This window comes from Pecten maximus, chromosome 3, assembly GCF_902652985.1.
Source record: "Pecten maximus chromosome 3, xPecMax1.1, whole genome shotgun sequence".
Lineage (NCBI taxonomy): Eukaryota > Metazoa > Mollusca > Bivalvia > Pectinida > Pectinidae > Pecten > Pecten maximus.
Genome location: NC_047017.1, coordinates 5225815 through 5243180, shown reverse-complemented (window position 1 = coordinate 5243180; position 17366 = coordinate 5225815). Strand labels below are relative to the sequence as shown.

The 17366-nt window shown below is 38.9% G+C and overlaps 1 protein-coding gene across 1 annotated transcript in view; it reads right to left on the bottom strand.

Moving 5' to 3' along the window:
• The window catches only part of LOC117323007 (eIF-2-alpha kinase GCN2-like), a 35631-nt gene that overhangs the window by 4845 nt on the left and 13420 nt on the right, over positions 1-17366 (bottom strand). The window contains 21 exon segments of the mRNA XM_033877990.1: positions 477-645; positions 1390-1484; positions 1926-2012; positions 2916-3050; positions 3491-3604; positions 3914-4048; positions 4582-4662; positions 4803-4955; positions 6082-6198; positions 6600-6666; positions 6876-7027; positions 7461-7658; positions 9759-9995; positions 10480-10578; positions 10580-10633; positions 12680-12853; positions 13414-13641; positions 14059-14145; positions 16000-16105; positions 16347-16631; positions 17163-17296. Coding sequence (XP_033733881.1) covers positions 477-645; positions 1390-1484; positions 1926-2012; positions 2916-3050; positions 3491-3604; positions 3914-4048; positions 4582-4662; positions 4803-4955; positions 6082-6198; positions 6600-6666; positions 6876-7027; positions 7461-7658; positions 9759-9995; positions 10480-10578; positions 10580-10633; positions 12680-12853; positions 13414-13641; positions 14059-14145; positions 16000-16105; positions 16347-16631; positions 17163-17296 — 2907 coding nt within the window.

Below are 17366 nucleotides of genomic sequence, written 5' to 3'. Positions count from 1 at the left end.
TGGACTATAACACACATTCATCAATTTTTAAACTGATTTTTCACTTTTTGACAAAAGTCTGAGAAGGATTTTTAGACAGGTCACTTGTTAGTTACACTACGGTCACTAATTTTTAACTTTTAGACAGAAGTCTGGAAAGGACTTTTAGAAAGATCTCTCGTTAGCCAATAAACATTCACTGATTTTTAACTTTTAGAAGGTCACTTGTTAGCTAATGTACAGTCACTAAAGTCTGACAAGGACATGTAGAAAGGTCACTCTTTAACTTTTAGACAGAAGTCCGACAAAGATTTTTTAGACAGGTCACTTGTTAGCTACAACATTGTATCGGTTCAGTTAAACTTGTTATACTCAGTCGACTGTTTTTTTTGTGTTTCGTCCTATGGCATGTACTTAAAAAATACCCACACTAGCCTCTGTGGATGCTTCCTATCAAAAAACATCTAAAATGTTGTCAATATGGCTAACTCCATTACCTGAGACTCCAATTTCCGTCTGAAGTTAGCAGCCAAACGTCCACCCTCCATCATTATAAATGAGAAATTTAATGTAAAGTTGGAAGATAATTGACTGTATTCAGAATGAGGCTGATAAATGGCAGATGAACTTTTTCCACTTGGATTTTGCTGCATTTCATTTTGATCTCTGTAAATGATATATGACAATACAAAATTTCACACAAACATAAGTACTTTCTCTAATCTGGACTTTATTCACTGGAATCCCTTAAAATATCTTATATTTGGACTACATTATAAGAAACAACTGAAAATACAATGTCAGATTACAATGGTCATGATATCAGCTATCTTACAAATGGACTTCTTCAATTAATAGAATCTAACATGGGTCTGTTCTGTGGACAGGGATATTTTAACCCGAGTGTAAAAGTTTGGCCAGTCAGCATGAGGATGAGGCTTGCCGAGTGCTGGCCAGCCAAATTCTTACATGAGGGTCGAGATATTCTTATTCGCAGAACGGACCTATGATTGATTATTTTTCTCACATACTTGCAACCAAATTTAAGTTTTTATGAAAGTTTTTCATCACGCCATCTTCAATGCTCCTAGGAATGTGCGTCAAAATTTATGATGTCATCATTTATTACATTATTATGACATTACGTTATTGTGAGCAGCGTCATATAGCGCGTGCTGGCTGTCTCCCCCCCCCCCCCCCCCCTCCCACCTGGAACCGCCGGATAACCCTGTGAAGTATGTGAGAAAAAAAGATCAATACTTACTCAGTCTAAGACAATTAAAGATTTGTATTTATTATGATTGATGAGAAAGCCTTTCTGTCTCCCTTCTAACTTGAGAGAAATTTATATGACTTAGCTTAAATAACCTTTGCAAATCACTTAAATAGGGTCAGATCTTAATATCTTACACTTTAGAAGTCTGGTTCTTTGGCTGGAGGTAATCTGGTAAATCAGGAATGTTGATTTTCTTTTCTGTCACTCTTTCTCGTTCAATTGATCGTACCTGAGCAAAATGGTAAGCTCATCAATTAATATTGAAAATATGCTCATAACATAAAAAATTTTGTACGCTTTATCTTACTGTGCCATAGAAAACTTACAATCTTACTCATATTTGAACTTTCTTCTAAAGAGTGTCATTACTTCGAGAAATAGATAAGTTAAATTTTGCAATTGGAATAATCTTACTTTAAAAGGGAAATAACCATTGCAACAGTATTTCAGATAAAACAATTCATGGTGGTAGTTACATGTATGATTTCCTATGTAATTCAAAGGCGTAAAATGAAACCCAACAACAGACTGTCCTCAAAAGATTTGTCTACAGATGAACAGAGATGACAGGATGGATGGACAGACAGACAACAGGACAAAAGGTCATGCTGTTACCAGTACAACTGACAGAAAACAGTCTTAAACACCACTATTTAGGTTACAATATTACCCTGACACAGCCCGTGTCGGAGTCCTTCAGGATGACTAGATATGTGATTCCTACTGTCCGACAGTACTCCTGGATATCCTCTAAACTCTGCAAACAGAAAATACAAACATTGCTACTTGAGGTGAAAACAAAACAGACTTTTGCCATTTGAAGGCATATTGTTTAATGCCACTGTTCCAGCCCCGCCCCCAGGGTCCCTCACCACAACCATCTCTGCCAAGTCACCTGTATTAGTGTGTGTCCGATGGCACACAAACCATCCAGTTGTATATCTGCCCTCAGCCCTGCCCCATAGAAGTCCCTGACCACATCCATCTCTCCCTTGCCACCTGTAGTGTGTCTAGTGGTATATCTGCCCTCAGCCCCACCCCCCAGAGATCTCTCACCAAGCCCATTTCTCCCTTGTTACCTGTAGTGTGTCAAGTAGTATATCCGCCCTCAGTCCCGCCCCCCAGAGGTCCTGACCACACCCATTTTTCCTTTATTACCTGTAGTGTGTCCAGTAGTATATCCGCCCTGAGTCCCGCCCCCCAGAGGTCCCTGACCACACCCATCCTCTCCTTTATTACCTGTAGTGTGTCCAGTAGTATATCCGCCCTCAGTCCCGCCCCCCAGAGGTCCCCAACCACACCCATCCTCTCCTTTATTACCTGTAGTGTGTCCAGTAGTATATCCGCCCTCAGTCCCGCCCCCCAGAGGTCCCAGACCACACCCATTTCCCCTTTATTACCTGTAGTGTGTCCAGTAGAATATCCGCCCTCAGTCCCGCCCCCCCCCCCCCCCCCCCCCCCCAGAGGTCCCTGACCACACCCATCCTCTCCTTTATTACCTGTAGTGTGTCCAGTAGTATATCCGCCCTCAGTCCCGCCCCCCAGAGGTCCCTGACCACACCCATTTCTCCTTTATTACCTGTAGTGTGTCCAGTAGAATATCCGCCCTCAGCCCCGCCCCCTAGATGTCCCTGACCACAACCATTCTCCCCTTTATTACCTGTAGTGTGTCCAGTAGTATATCCGCCCTCAGTCCCGCCCCCCAGAGGTCCCTGACCACACCCATCCTCTCCTTCAGCATGGGATTGTAGCCAATTGTACACACAAGGACATCAAATGGACCAGGTGGATGAAACTAGTGAAGAAAAACAGAAAGTTATCTCTGAGGCATCTCAAGAAATATAAATAAAAAAAGTATCATCATATTACATTTTAGAGTAATTCCATAATGTGATTATAATGATTTAAAGCCTTATGTTCCACTCTTAATAATGGTACTGTATATCATGTAACTGGTTATTTTGTGAATGTAAACTTTTCCATTTAATTAAAAATCTGATCTATGTGACCTTAGGTTTTACTGTATATATATTAGTATTCCAACTGTTTGTAGTAGCATGTTGAGAAGCATGTACATGTGTTCAAAATGAAGCAGTTCAACTGGTACATGTAAAAGACTTACCGTATTCATGGCATTGATTCCATATAACAGCTATTTTTTTCACCATTTCTTTTGTGCCTGTGCTTGACTATTTCCTTTTTCTAAAAATACCCTAAAAAAATCATATCACTGACCTCCTTGTTCTCTCCGACTGCTGTAACAATTTTCTCAAAGGCGAGGCTGACCCCAACAGCAGAGTGACCTGTCGGTGTGGAGCTCAAAGACAGAGGAGACTGGAACTTCTTTACCTGGAGAGGGGAAGATAGAATAGCAAGTCTTGGAACTTTTGACTTCCTGGTTCCTGAACCTAACCATTATAAGGTATCTTCTTCCTGGTTTAGTGTTAACATCAGCAGTACTAAATCGTGCTTTCATTTGTGTCAGTTTACACTCTATGTACCACCCTCTTTCGTAATTTTATTGGATGTGAAGTTGATGCAACTGAGCTGCCATAGTTTTTAGGAAAGAGCAAATTCATTCATGTAATAATAAATAACTTTAACTTAACTCAGATTTTCAAATCTGAAGATTTTCTTTGATGATGATTCAACACCCACCAAACCATTATATCGGCCTCCTGCTGCTATGAGTTCTGGGATAGTTCGCTTCTTCCTCTTAGAGTCAAACACGATTTGGAATATCACACCGGAGTACTGCTGTGTATTGTAGATACATCCTAGACTGAACACTATCTGTAATCAACAAGTGTGAACACAAATTTGAATTTTACTAGGGTAACCAATTACAATAAGTGAATTATGAAAAATGTTTCTGTTTCTGCTTTCATGGCAATAGAGCGAACACAAAATTTAACCAAATTCAAAAAATGTCAATAAGTAAAAAAAAAAAATACAATAATTTTTCAATTTCACTGCACAACAATGGTCTTTGATCACAAATTAAATCAAACGAAAGTCAGGCAAATTTTCTTGAATCAAATTCAAACAGACAGACAAAGGATGAGACTTATTTTCTCAGACCACTTCATAGTAGGGTATAGAAATCAAAAGAATCTGTAAAGTAACTGAGCTATTAAATACATGTAGTTAACAAATTCATGTCATACTGACATTTTTCCAATCTCAGATATGCAAGCAGAACTGAATTTTATTTGTTTCATTTACTGGGAAGTCTGACAAAGCCTGGTGTATATTTCTATCGATTTTCCTATTCTCAGAGACCTTATATTGTACTGAATTTGACATATATTTATTAGAACACACACCGGTAGTTTGAGCCCCATGGCCTCTGCATGGCCCATCACCACCTCCACTTCATGGATACCCTGTTTGGCTAAAGTGGCTGCCTAGCAACACAAACAAGAGACTGATGTGAATTTATTATTGTGACATCATAAATGAAAGGTCATTCCGCATAAATTACATGATAATTGTGTACTCACTGTGAAGCATAGTGATAAATCACTTGGCTGTTAATGGTTCTTACCTGCCCCTTGGTCTTGGTGATGATGCGGAGATAGCTGGACACTTTCTTGTATGGCCCCTCCATCTCCAGGGCACTCAGGACACTACTGGTCACCGACTCACTCAGACCAAGGTTGGTCAGTGCCTTGATGTGTGACTTGTTTTGGCTCTCAATCTAGCATGTGAGATATTTTTTTTATTATATATAGATGAACTTAGTCACAACAATCAATAATTTGTATCATTATTTGTAAAACTGCTAAAAATTTTTTCAGATTCCAACAGCACCTAGCTTCTTTTGTGATAAATGAAGCATGGCCCTTATCACATGTTCCAGCATCACATCAAACATAATTAGACTAGAAAATGTCTGTAAGATAAATGCCCCATCATGAGGATCACATCAGGAGTTCCTGAGATTAGCTAGTTACATTACATCAGGACTGGATGCGATGGAATGAGAAGAGATGGACATGAGAAACACTATCTGCCTCCCCTCCCTCTATTTCATGGCGGGGGCATGAATATCAGATGGAATGGAATAACTTTTTTCCTGCAATTGATTACTGATTTTGTCACAGAATGAAACAGGGCTATAAACTCATCAAGGTGACGTCATTTGTGTATTCCCCACAGCTAACACCTTGATGTCAATTGTGTATTCCCCACAGCTATCACCTTGATGTCAATTGTGTATTTCCCCACAGCTAATACCCTGATATCAATTCTGTACTCCCCACAGCTATCACCTTGATGTCAATTGTGTATTTCCCCACAGCTAATACCCTGATATCAATTCTGTACTCACCACAGCTATCACCTTGATGTCAATTGTGTATCCCCCACAGCTAACACCCTGATGTCAATTGTGTATTCCCCACAGCTAACACCTTGATGTCAACTGTGTATTTCCCCACAGCTAATACCCTGATATCAATTCTGTACTCCCCACAGCTATCACCTTGATGTCAATTGTGTATTTCCCCACAGCTAACACCTTGATATCAATTCTGTACTCCCCACAGCTATCACCTTGATGTCAATTGTGTATGTCCCCCATCTAACAAATGTCAGGATGACTATCTTGGCTCTCGTGAGAGCTCAGATTTAGTCAGGAGTATTAAATAGAGTAGTGTCACCTGTGCAGAGACATATGATTCAGGAAACCGTAAATAAAGTTACTTTCTCTACACCAGTATTTAGTACTGATATGAATGATTGGTATCATGTAGAGCAAAACATTAAATTGATATCCCTTTACATAAACAAACACTGAAAGATAAACCAAAGAATGACCTGACCTTGACCCCAGTTAGGACACGCAGGGTCTCGTCTTTGAGGTCGTCCGGTACACCGTTGTGAGACAGGATTGCATGTAGAATGGACACATGGTTCATCCTCACATAGTAGTTTCTTGCCTGTGAAGTGAAATCTCTACACTGTATTTTTCTGCCCAAACATACAAATATTATTTCTCATCCAATGGACAAATTTGAGTAAAATCCTTTAAAATTGCTATCAATGCACACTTATCAGTGATGACACACTTCAGCTTTTATTTAAAACTTTCTGTGGACAAAAGTTACACTGTGGCAAAACCTTACAAATAAATCAGCAACCCCTTTACTGCAATTGGTTTGGATCTTGATATCATTCACCTTCATGTAAAACTTTCAAGGAAAATGGTAGATTATGTACTTCCTAATTTAAGAAGTATTTTATGAAGTCAACTCTTTGGCTTGGCATTATGTCTTGCAATGTTCAAACTCCTAATTAATTATGACCTGAATACTATGGTCACATACTGGTCAAACCCTACCTGCAGAACTGGAAACTCATTGATGACATCTTGGACCATAATCAGAAGCTCAGCATCAGGAATCAAACTGGATAAAAAAAAGTAACATCATCAATGTGGAGTCAACTTGCATAAGCCAATTTGCATATTTTATTCTCAAAGAATCATTTGTATATTTTTTATCAAAAAAGAGAACATCTGTATCATGTATGGATCATGAAATAAACAGGACAAGTTTTTGGTGGAAGGGTCAGGTGGGAAGTTAGAGGTCAATGTAAGTTTAAGATTTATACTTACTTTCCCTGGTTGTGAGTCACAATGTCGAATACACACTCAGTTATCTCCCTTGGATGTTGGATATTGTGCATCTTCTCTCGGTAAACACGGTCAATACAGAAACGTTTCAGGTGCTGTACCCCTCCTCGCGCAATGTATCGTGCAAATGGCACCTGTAAAATATGTAGGAATTGCATTGAGAGGCCCTGAATTGCTTATTTTCATATTTCAGTAATTATGGCAAAATACTGTTAGTTATATTTCAAATATTTCCCTACTTTTGAACTGCCTCTCCCAACAATGGTTCAAACTACAGGTGGACCAAAACCTGTCGTTCTTGAAAAAGAAAATGGATTCTTAAATTTTTTTTTTTAATATATGGCTCTCTGGGCTTATAACAACTAGATTAGACATGGTCATTGAAACAAATTCAGGTCTAGTAGGTGGATACTATCCGTGATGTAAAAGAAAAGAGAGACCAGATCATCACAAGTTTAGTCATTGAGTCCAAGGATAATGGGATCTAGTAAAATACTGACCAAAAAGAACTTAAGAGTGACCAGCTGTTCACTACGGTCAGTAGGACAATGTGATCTAGATACTGACCCTGAGATCAAATGGTAGAGCAACCGGCTGACCACCGTGGTCAATGAGACAGGTGTATGCGTCGTTAACCCCATAAACACCACACTTGGGCATGAGTAGTGGAGTGGTGAGCTGTACCGCTCCATGCTTCTGAAACAGTCGTGTCAGTGTCTCCCTAACAAGCTGCTGGATCAGGGTGGTCTTCAGGCCCAGAGCGACCTGAAAAACAACATCTGAACATATAATACTTCCAACAAACATCATCAAAGTTAGATAGTCAGGAATTTGAAAATATCAAAATGTGAAATGAGAAAACTAAAGAAAACAAGAGGGCCTTAACAGTCACCTGAGTTCTGAAATGCATACTGATAGTTGATGTTTTCATTTTTAAATTACATAAAAAATTTAACACATTTGACCAGTGTGACCTTCAAGGCAAACTTCTGTTATCAATTCATGCCACTCTCCCAGTATCATGACCTGGGCCTGTTGGTTATTGAGAAGTTGTTTAAATATTTTAAATTTTTGAATATAAGTCAAGGCCGTTGATTTGAACAAACTTCATAGCCCTAGAATGCTACTGGCCTAATATCATGGCTCTGAACCTCTTGCTTACTGAGAAGTCATCTAAAGATTTTTAACACATATGACTCCAGTGACCTTGACAGTAGGTCAAAATCATTGAATTGAACAATCTTTGTAGCCCTTCATCCTAGCATGACACAGGTTAAATATCATGGCTCTGTGCTCGATCTTATTTACTGAGAAGAAGTTGTTTAAAGATTTAAAGAAATTAGACCCCAGTGACCTTGAAAGTAGGTCAAGGTCACATTCATGTGAACGAACTTTGTGGCCCTTTATCCATGCATGCTACTATCCTAATATCATGATCCTGGGCCTCATTGTTATTGAGAACAAGAGATCCCAGAGGGATCTTGACGCCCACCAATGAATGATCTTCATAGGTTCCATGTCAGATTGATCTTTTCTCTTTTTTTCTCTTCCTCTTACTAATCTGTATAAATTGAGAAACATCCCTCCAGTGCTTTTTAAACAAAGGAAACTTATATATGAAATTTGAGATTTAGCGATAATGGTTGTCTGTCGACAATGTTTTCAGATTGGTCCAAAAATGCAATACGACGGACCAAGGAGAACCTACATATGAAAATTGAGAAAGATCCCTTAAGTTCTTTCTGAGAAATATCGATAACAAACTTCAATTGTCAAAATCCAAGATGGCTGCCTGTCGGCCATGTTGTTTTCCGATCGGTCCCAAAATGCAATATGCATAACTAAGGACCAAGGGCAACCTAAAAATGAAATTTGAGAAGGATCCCTTCAGTATTTTCTTCGAAATAGCGATAACAAACTTCAATTGTCAAAATCCAAGATGGCTGCCTGTTGACCATGTTGTTTTCCGATCGGTCCCAAAATGCAATATGCGTAACTACAGACCAAGGGCAACCTACATATGAAATTTGAGAAGGATCCCTTCAGTACTTTCTCAGAAATAGCGATAACAAACTTCAATTGTCAAAATCCAAGATGGCTGCCTGTCGGCCATGTTGTTTTCCGATCGGTCCCAAAATGCAATATGCGTAACTAGAGACCAAGGGGAACCTACATATGAAATTTGAGAAAGATCCCTTCAGTACTTTCTCAGAAATAGCTATAACAAACTTCAATGGTCAAAATCCAAGATGGCTGCCTGTCGGCCATGTTGTTTTCCGATCGGTCCCAAAATGCAATATGCATAACTAGGCACCAAGGGGAACCTACATATGAAATTTGAGAAAGATCCCTTCAATACTTTCTCAGAAATAGCGATAACAAGAATTGTTTACGGACGGACGGACGGAGGGACGACGGACCCCGGACGCAAGGCGATTTGAATAGCCCACCATCTGATGATGGTGGGCTAAAAAAGTTGAAAATGTAAATTGTTTTTGAAGCAAGATGCATGCACATATACAAGTATGCCATCCTTGTCATTTTAAAAAAGTTTCATTGAAATGTATCACAATTACGGCAATGGCATTTATCCTGTCACTTTGTTGCCTAAGCTACCTTACAATTTCATCTCTATATATAGTTTCAAGAAAATAAAGCTAAAACAAGATTTTTCTATTTATACTAGAAGCAAATTTGACATGAAGAAAGATCTAGTGAAAGACAAAGTAAGAAAGAGCAATTTTTTCTTACAAAAGCTTTCCCATCTACATCTTGCATTTCTTATATAATCATAAAATTAGCATATCATAAAACTTCTTCATATTTTTCAATGAAATTGGACTCCCAAAAGATGTTTTGCCAAACCTTATGGTAGTCTGTGTCATAGAGAACATCGACAGCCGAGTTGATAGTTTGTGAAAAAAGTGCTCCTATCATACGACGATATGCCTTGCTATTGGTGTTTGATATGGTTGACCTCAACACCTCGTTAAGTTCTGCTTCCTCCAGCTGCGGAGGGGGGAGGAATGGTGATTGTAACAGCTCAGTGGATGTTGGTCGTTTGCTAGGGTCGTGATTCAACAACCATCTAATAATATTGGTCTGCAAATAGAATCAATAGAAGACATAAATACAAATATATCTCAGTAGCTAGTTTAAATCGCTGAATATTTTTGAAAAATGCAAAGTAAATTAGGCCAATAAATAAATTTCCCTCTGATATGTTGATCAACTAATACATGCATACAGTCTCCAATCAATGTTGTCTTTTTGAAGATGCTCTTAATAATCGAAGCAACTTTTAGACAAAATGAATTCATAAATCAATCGAAACTACAAAAGCTAGAGAGATCAGCAAAACCAAAGTATAAAGTTGAAAAAAATCAGTCCCTGCCAGTAGTTTACTTCTATACTCAATACCTAAACTATGCATATCCACTTGTATAAGTTATTTATCTAAGATGTCACAAATAGTATGCTTGAAAATCTTCCAATTCAATGTGTCAGTTTAAAGACAAGACCACAATCAGAATAACAGGCTGACAAACTAATTAGGTCATCTTTGGGACAGATGGCGGATTCTTACCTGATTTTCAAAATTGCTCTGATCATAGTCGTCAGGAAGTTTGACTTCTGGGAGTCGTAGGTTACTGAGGATTTTGACCCTCTCCATCCCGGTGGGGAGGGGCTTTGTAACACATCTCAAAGAAGATAATCCCCATACTGTACATGTCCACTTTCTACAAACCGATAAAACCAAACTGAGTTAGGGCTCACATAGATATACCCACACACTCCAATAATCAATAAAGTAAATCTATCCAAGGGGTTCAAGAGATTTCTTGTACACAAGTATGGTTTGGTTTATTTTTGTTTAACGTCCTATTAACAGCCAGGGTCATTTAAGGACGTGCCAGGTTTGGAGGTGGAGGAAAGCCTGAGTTACCGGAGAAAAACCACCAGCTTACGGTCAGTACCTGGCAACTGCTCAATGTAGGTTTGGCACAGATGGCAGATTCTTACCTGATTTTCAAAATTGCTCTGATCATAGTCTTCAGGAAGTTTGAATTCTGGGAGTCGTAGGTTACTGAGTATTTTGCAACTCAGAGATGGAGGGCTAGTGATAAAGTGTCAGGACGCCTTAACCATTCGGCCACCGCTTATTTGAAAAGTGGTTAAGTATGACCTTCAACCTTCAACCTTGACTCATGACTACCAGAATCTAATCAGGTGTCAACCTTGATGGTGTGATGCTAAAATGCTAATTTAAACTAAATCTGTCCAGGAGTACATGATACATCATGTGCGGACACACAAAGTGATTACTACAAACTCTCCTTAACTAAGTGGAGGGTATAAATAACACCTTAGTCAAGTGGGGAGGATAACAAAGCGAAGATGAATCCTTTTATCAATAATAGAAGAGTTCGTGCATCATCATTATCCTTCTTCCTTTCTGAGGCAGCATTATCTTTACTAGCTGAGAACAACCGACAGATATACAAATTGGAAACTCTTTTGTGAGGCAGCATTACCTTTGCTAGATCAACTGACAGATATACATATTGGAAACTTAAAACTATACAGTGTATGATACCTCTTTGATCTGCTATGTAATACTAACGCTCTTCCTTCTGAAAAAAATCTGAGGAACAGCAATGACACGATTGGTCATTTTTCTCCTCAATAGCAGTATTAATGTAACTTAAGCTTGTACCATACCTGGCTGTAGATGATCCTCAATACCAGTATTAATGTAACTTAAGCTGGTACCATACCTGGCTGTAGATGATCCTCATTAACGGTATTACTGTAACTTAAGCTGGTATCATACCTGGCTGTAGATGATCCTCAATAGCAGTATTAATGTAACTTAAGCTTGTATCATACCTGGCTGTAGATGATCCTCAATAGCAGTATTAATATGACTTAAGCTTGTATCATACCTGGCCGTGGATGATCCTCAATAGCAGTATTAATGTAACTTAAGCTTGTATCATACCTGGCTGTAGACGATCCTCAATAGCAGTATTAATATGACTTAAGCTTGTATCATACCTGGCCGTGGATGATCCTCAATAGCAGTATTAATGTAACTTAAGCTTGTATCATACCTGGCTGTAGATGATCCTCATTAATGGTATTGAAGTAACTTAAGCTTGTATCATACCTGGCTGTAGATGATCCTCAATACCAGTATTAATGTAACTTAAGCTGGTATCATACCTGGCTGTAGATGATCCTCAATACCAGTATTAATGTAACTTAAGCTGGTATCATACCTGGCTGTAGATGATCCTCAATACCAGTATTAATGTAACTTAAGCTGGTATCATACCTGGCTGTAGATGATCCTCAATACCGGTATTAATGTAACTTAAGCTGGTATCATACCTGGCTGTAGATGATCCTCAATACCGGTATTAATGTAACTTAAGCTGGTATCATACCTGGCTGTAGATGATCCTCAATACCGGTATTAATGTAACTTAAGCTTGTATCATACCTGGCTGTAGATGATCCTCAATACCAGTATTAATGTAACTTAAGCTGGTATCATACCTGGCTGTAGATGATCCTCAATACCAGTATTACTGTAACTTCAGCTTGTATCATACCTGGCTGTAGATGATCCTCAATACCAGTATTAATGTAACTTAAGCTGGTATCATACCTGGCTGTAGATGATCCTCAATACCGGTATTAATGTAACTTAAGCTGGTATCATACCTGGCTGTAGATGATCCTCAATACCGGTATTAATGTAACTTAAGCTGGTATCATACCTGGCTGTAGATGATCTTGCTCTCCCCCGTCATCATCTCGGGGCTGACGTACAGGGCCGTGCCCACCTTGCCAGTCAGGTGACCATCGCCCATGCTGCCGGACTGTGAACTGTATTGGTTTTCAGTCACTAGGCTGTTAGTCAGCAAAGACACGTCCATCATGGCACTCTGTTGCTATAGTTACAGATTCAAATTAAAGTTTGTCAGATGTGTGGTGTGTAAAGCAAGAAATTCTTAAAATGTTATCACAAAGTAAATTTCAATAGAAAATTGATAGGCTACACTATTAAGTTCTGATTTACTGATCAGGAAATTCCATAATGGATTGATTTGCAGATCATTCCGCTTATACTTAGATTAGATATGAGAAAGATTTACACATAAATGGATTTCTGGTGTGAAGTTTCACTTTAAGTGTATAGTATCACAAATAGTATTAAGTGTATCTTTAAGCTGTGGTGAAACCCATAATGCTTGGAGTAACTATCTAAATGATTATCTATCAGTTATCAATTGCAATACTCTAAATAATCTACCACAACTTATCATCAATAATGAAATGAAAACAGATTCCCAACACTGAACTTTCACAATATCAATTAAATATTATCTTAAATTTTGTGAATGCTAAATATTTCAATTTACCTTTTACAAAGACAAAAATATGCCCAGCAATATATGAAAACATCAAAATAAATATCTCTACAGCTTCAACAAGATTTCTGAAGCTCTACCTTGAGTATGATGTTGGTAGTTGCCAGTCCAAAGTCGCCGATCTTAACATGGTCGTTGGAGTCGAGGAAGATATTGACAGGTTTGAGGTCACGGTGAATCATGCCCTGTTGGTGGAAATGCTGGATGCCTTCGATGATCTCCCTGAAGAATCTCCACAGACGGTTCTGGTCCTGGTACAGCCCCGCATCAATACAGTTCCTTAGGGTACTCTTCTCACAGTACTCCATCTGTTAAAGTCATACTTTAATTGATTATAATTCCAACATCACAGTTTCCATTAAAGATATAAGTACCTTAATTCTACCTCTTTTTAAAATGTCCACCTGTTAAAGTTACAGGCTATCTTAATAACACCTCCCTTTATAAAAGCCTTTCATAGTACAAAATGTATTTCAATAAAGATACAGACGACCTTAATTTTACCTTCTTTTTAAATGAGTTCAATAGAACTTCATCTGTTAATAATAACTTAATCGCACCTGTCTTTTTAAAAGCATTTCACAGTTTCTATTAAAGATACAGGCTACCTTAATTCTACCTCCTTTATAAAAGAGTTCCACATTTTTTCATCTGCTAAAGAAACAGGCTACCTTAAAGTCTCATTCTGTATATTATTTTATATTTAGAACATGAAATCATACTACCTGTATGTATAAATACTGTAGGCGTGGTATCAATGACATATCCTCACTGTCAGTTGTCTCCCCTTTCTTGTCAGTATCCTGACTTTTCTGTAGGAAAAAAAGGATTTATGGTTAAATACAAAATTTTGTTTGTTCCCTGGTGGAATACAGTTGATTTTATTTCCATCAACATGAAGACAAATATCACTCTAATGTAAAATATGAAAAATCTCAGATGTACCATGAGAAATAATCACGATATGAGTGATGATGTTATTCAATATGCAGAAGTAATGTCACAAAACATGTTTAATATGGATTATTCAGTAACAGAAGATAGCTACAAGAGGCCCAGAGGGCAAGTATCGCTCACCTGGTTTCATGAGATATGAAACAAGAATGATGCTTAAGTATATTTGTCACTGGTATTGCTATGTCAATATATATCATAAGCATTTTATATGGGTACATGTACATTGGTTTTATTTTAATACTAAAAATGCCACAAAGTGCATTAATCCATGAAATGAAATTGACTTTTGGCGCGACCCCATAGGGATGCTACCACACAAATGTGAGTGATATCCACTGCTTAGTTTCAGAGAAGAACTTGTTTGGACTAATTGACCCCTTTTGACCCTGCCCTCTGCCCCCTGGGGGGGTCAGCTCCTTCCTTTATACAATTTTGAATCCCTAACCCAATAGGATGCTACCAGTCAAACCATTGCTAAGTTTCAGAGAATAAGTTGTTTAAATCAATCTAGCCAAATTGACCCCTTTTGGCCCCACCCCTCAGCTCCCTGGCGGCCCCGGTCAACCCCAACATTTGTACAATTTTGAATCCCCACTCCATAACCATGCTACCATACAAATGTGAGTAATATCCATTGCTTAGTTTCAGAGAAGAAGTTGTTAAAACAAATTGACCAATTTTGGCCTGCCTCAGGCCCCTGGGGGGTCAGCCCCACCATTTGTACAATTTTGAATCCCCACCCCATAGGGATGCTACCAGGCAAATATGAGCGATATCCATTGGTTAGTTTCAGAGCAGAAGTCGTTTATATCAATTCTGCAAAACTGACCCCTTTTGGCCCCGCCCCTCATCCCCCAGAGGGGTCAGCCCCGTCATTTGTACAATTTCGAATTCCTACCCCAAGGTGATGCTACCAGTAAAATATGAGAGATATACATTGCTTGGTTCCAGAGAGGAAGTCAATTATATGAATATAGCCCGATTGACCACATTTGGCCCCGCCCCTCAGACCCCTGGGGGGTCAGCCCCATCATTTGTACAATTTTGAATCCCCACCCCATAGTGATGCTACCAAGCAAATATGAGCGATAGCCATTGCTTGGTTTCAGAGAAGAAGTCGTTTATATCAATATAGCCGGTTGACCACATTTGGCCCCGCCCCTCAGGCCCCTGGGGGGTCAGCCCCATCATTTGTACAATTTTGAATCCTCACCCCATAGTGATGCTACCAGGTAAATATGAGCAATAGCCATTGCTTGGTTTCAGAGAAGAAGTCGTTTATATCAATATAGCCGGTTGACCACATTTGGCCCCGCCCCTCAGGCCCCTGGGGGGGTCAGGCCCCTGGGGGGGTCAGGCCCCTGGGGGGTCAGCCCCATCATTTGTACAATTTTGAATCCCCACCTCATAGTGATGCTACCAGGTAAATATGAGCAATAGCCATTGCTTGGTTTCAGAAAAGAAGTCGTTTATATCAATAGCTCCAAATTGACCCCTTTTGGCCCCGCCCCAGAGGCCCCCAGGGGGTCAGCCCCATCATTTGTACAATTTTGAGTCCCCTACCCATAGGGATGCTTCTGACCAAATTTGTTCAAATTCCAATCAGCGGTTATGAAGAAGAAGTCAAATCGGACGACAGACGGACGACGGACGCCACGGTATGGCATAAGCTCACCTTGGTCCTTGAGCTAATAAGGAAGTACATGTACCTTATTGGAGGACATAGTGGGCTCATAGCTGGTGGTGCCTTCCTCCCCAAATAAGTTCTCCAGGCTGTGTTCAAACACAATGTCTTCTGATGAGTCAGACTTTGGCCTATATAAAGATAGTCAAAATCTTAAATATACAGTATTCACATATAATTTACTTTGTTTCTCTCTTCCGTTAATAACCAAATATACGTCCAGACAATTTTATGAGAAATTTCAAAATCCTTAAGAAAATATGTGTTTGATGATCAGAAAAGAGAATTTTCAAAATTCTTGAGAAAATATGTGTTTGATGATCAGAAAAGGGGATAACTACCTCAGCTATGGAGTTTACTGTCAGTACTCACAAGAAGGATGCACCAAACACATCCTCTTCATCCTCCGAGTCTGACTCTTGCGTATTCGTTCCTCCGACATCATACGATACACTCCATTCTATCGACTCCTCTGCCGGTACTGCCTTAGGTACTAACTTCTCCAAATCATCAGTCATGTTTAATGTGTTGTGAAAAAACGGTGAGGGCTGTGTGGTAGTCACTTTGGCAACAGGAGACTGGGGCGTATTGGAAGAACTCCAAGAAGAGTCACTTTCTGCAGGATCCTCGCTGGTTTCTATCCAGGAGTTGTAGTACCTATCACAAAGGTCAAGGACATTCAGAAATCAAGGTCATGGCTAACCTAAGTTAAATAAGACTCGTAGCTTTTAGAGAGTTCCAATCAACTCAGTTATCTGGAAATAATGTCTGTATTGAACTCACTTACTACGGGGTATTCTATATAACGAATGGGAGGACTCTTGACCTTGTCAAACTAGAACCTCCAAAAGCAAGAGATTTAATTCAAACACTAACATATAATAAGCTGCATTTTTTCCAGTACCAACCGTGCATAGAATTTCTTTACTTTTGGAAGTCTGTCTGTGGGATATAAATTTTACTGGAAAAGTCAGAATGTACCGTGTTAATGGAACTTCAAGGAAACAGTTGTACAAACAGCCTTCACAAACAATATGTAATTACACCTATCATACTGAAGAAAAGAAAATTTACTCATAAGTGTTATTTCAGAGGCTTTACACCTCTGCTGTTATCACAGAAACAAAAAGGACTATATGAATATTATCTACATATCAGTATATCTTTTGATTTTTATAGGTACAGTACCTGACAACATTTTCGTGATTGAGACGAGACAGCAGTTTGACCTCCCTTGTAATCTTCTTATTAAAAAGTTTGCTACGAGGATTAAGTGGAATTCTTTTGATGGCATACATCCGTGCATCTAGCTTATTCTTCACCTATTACAAATATAGGAAATCTTCTACTATAACAGTGAAAGCTAAAACTCAAAACACCAGTACAGTACAA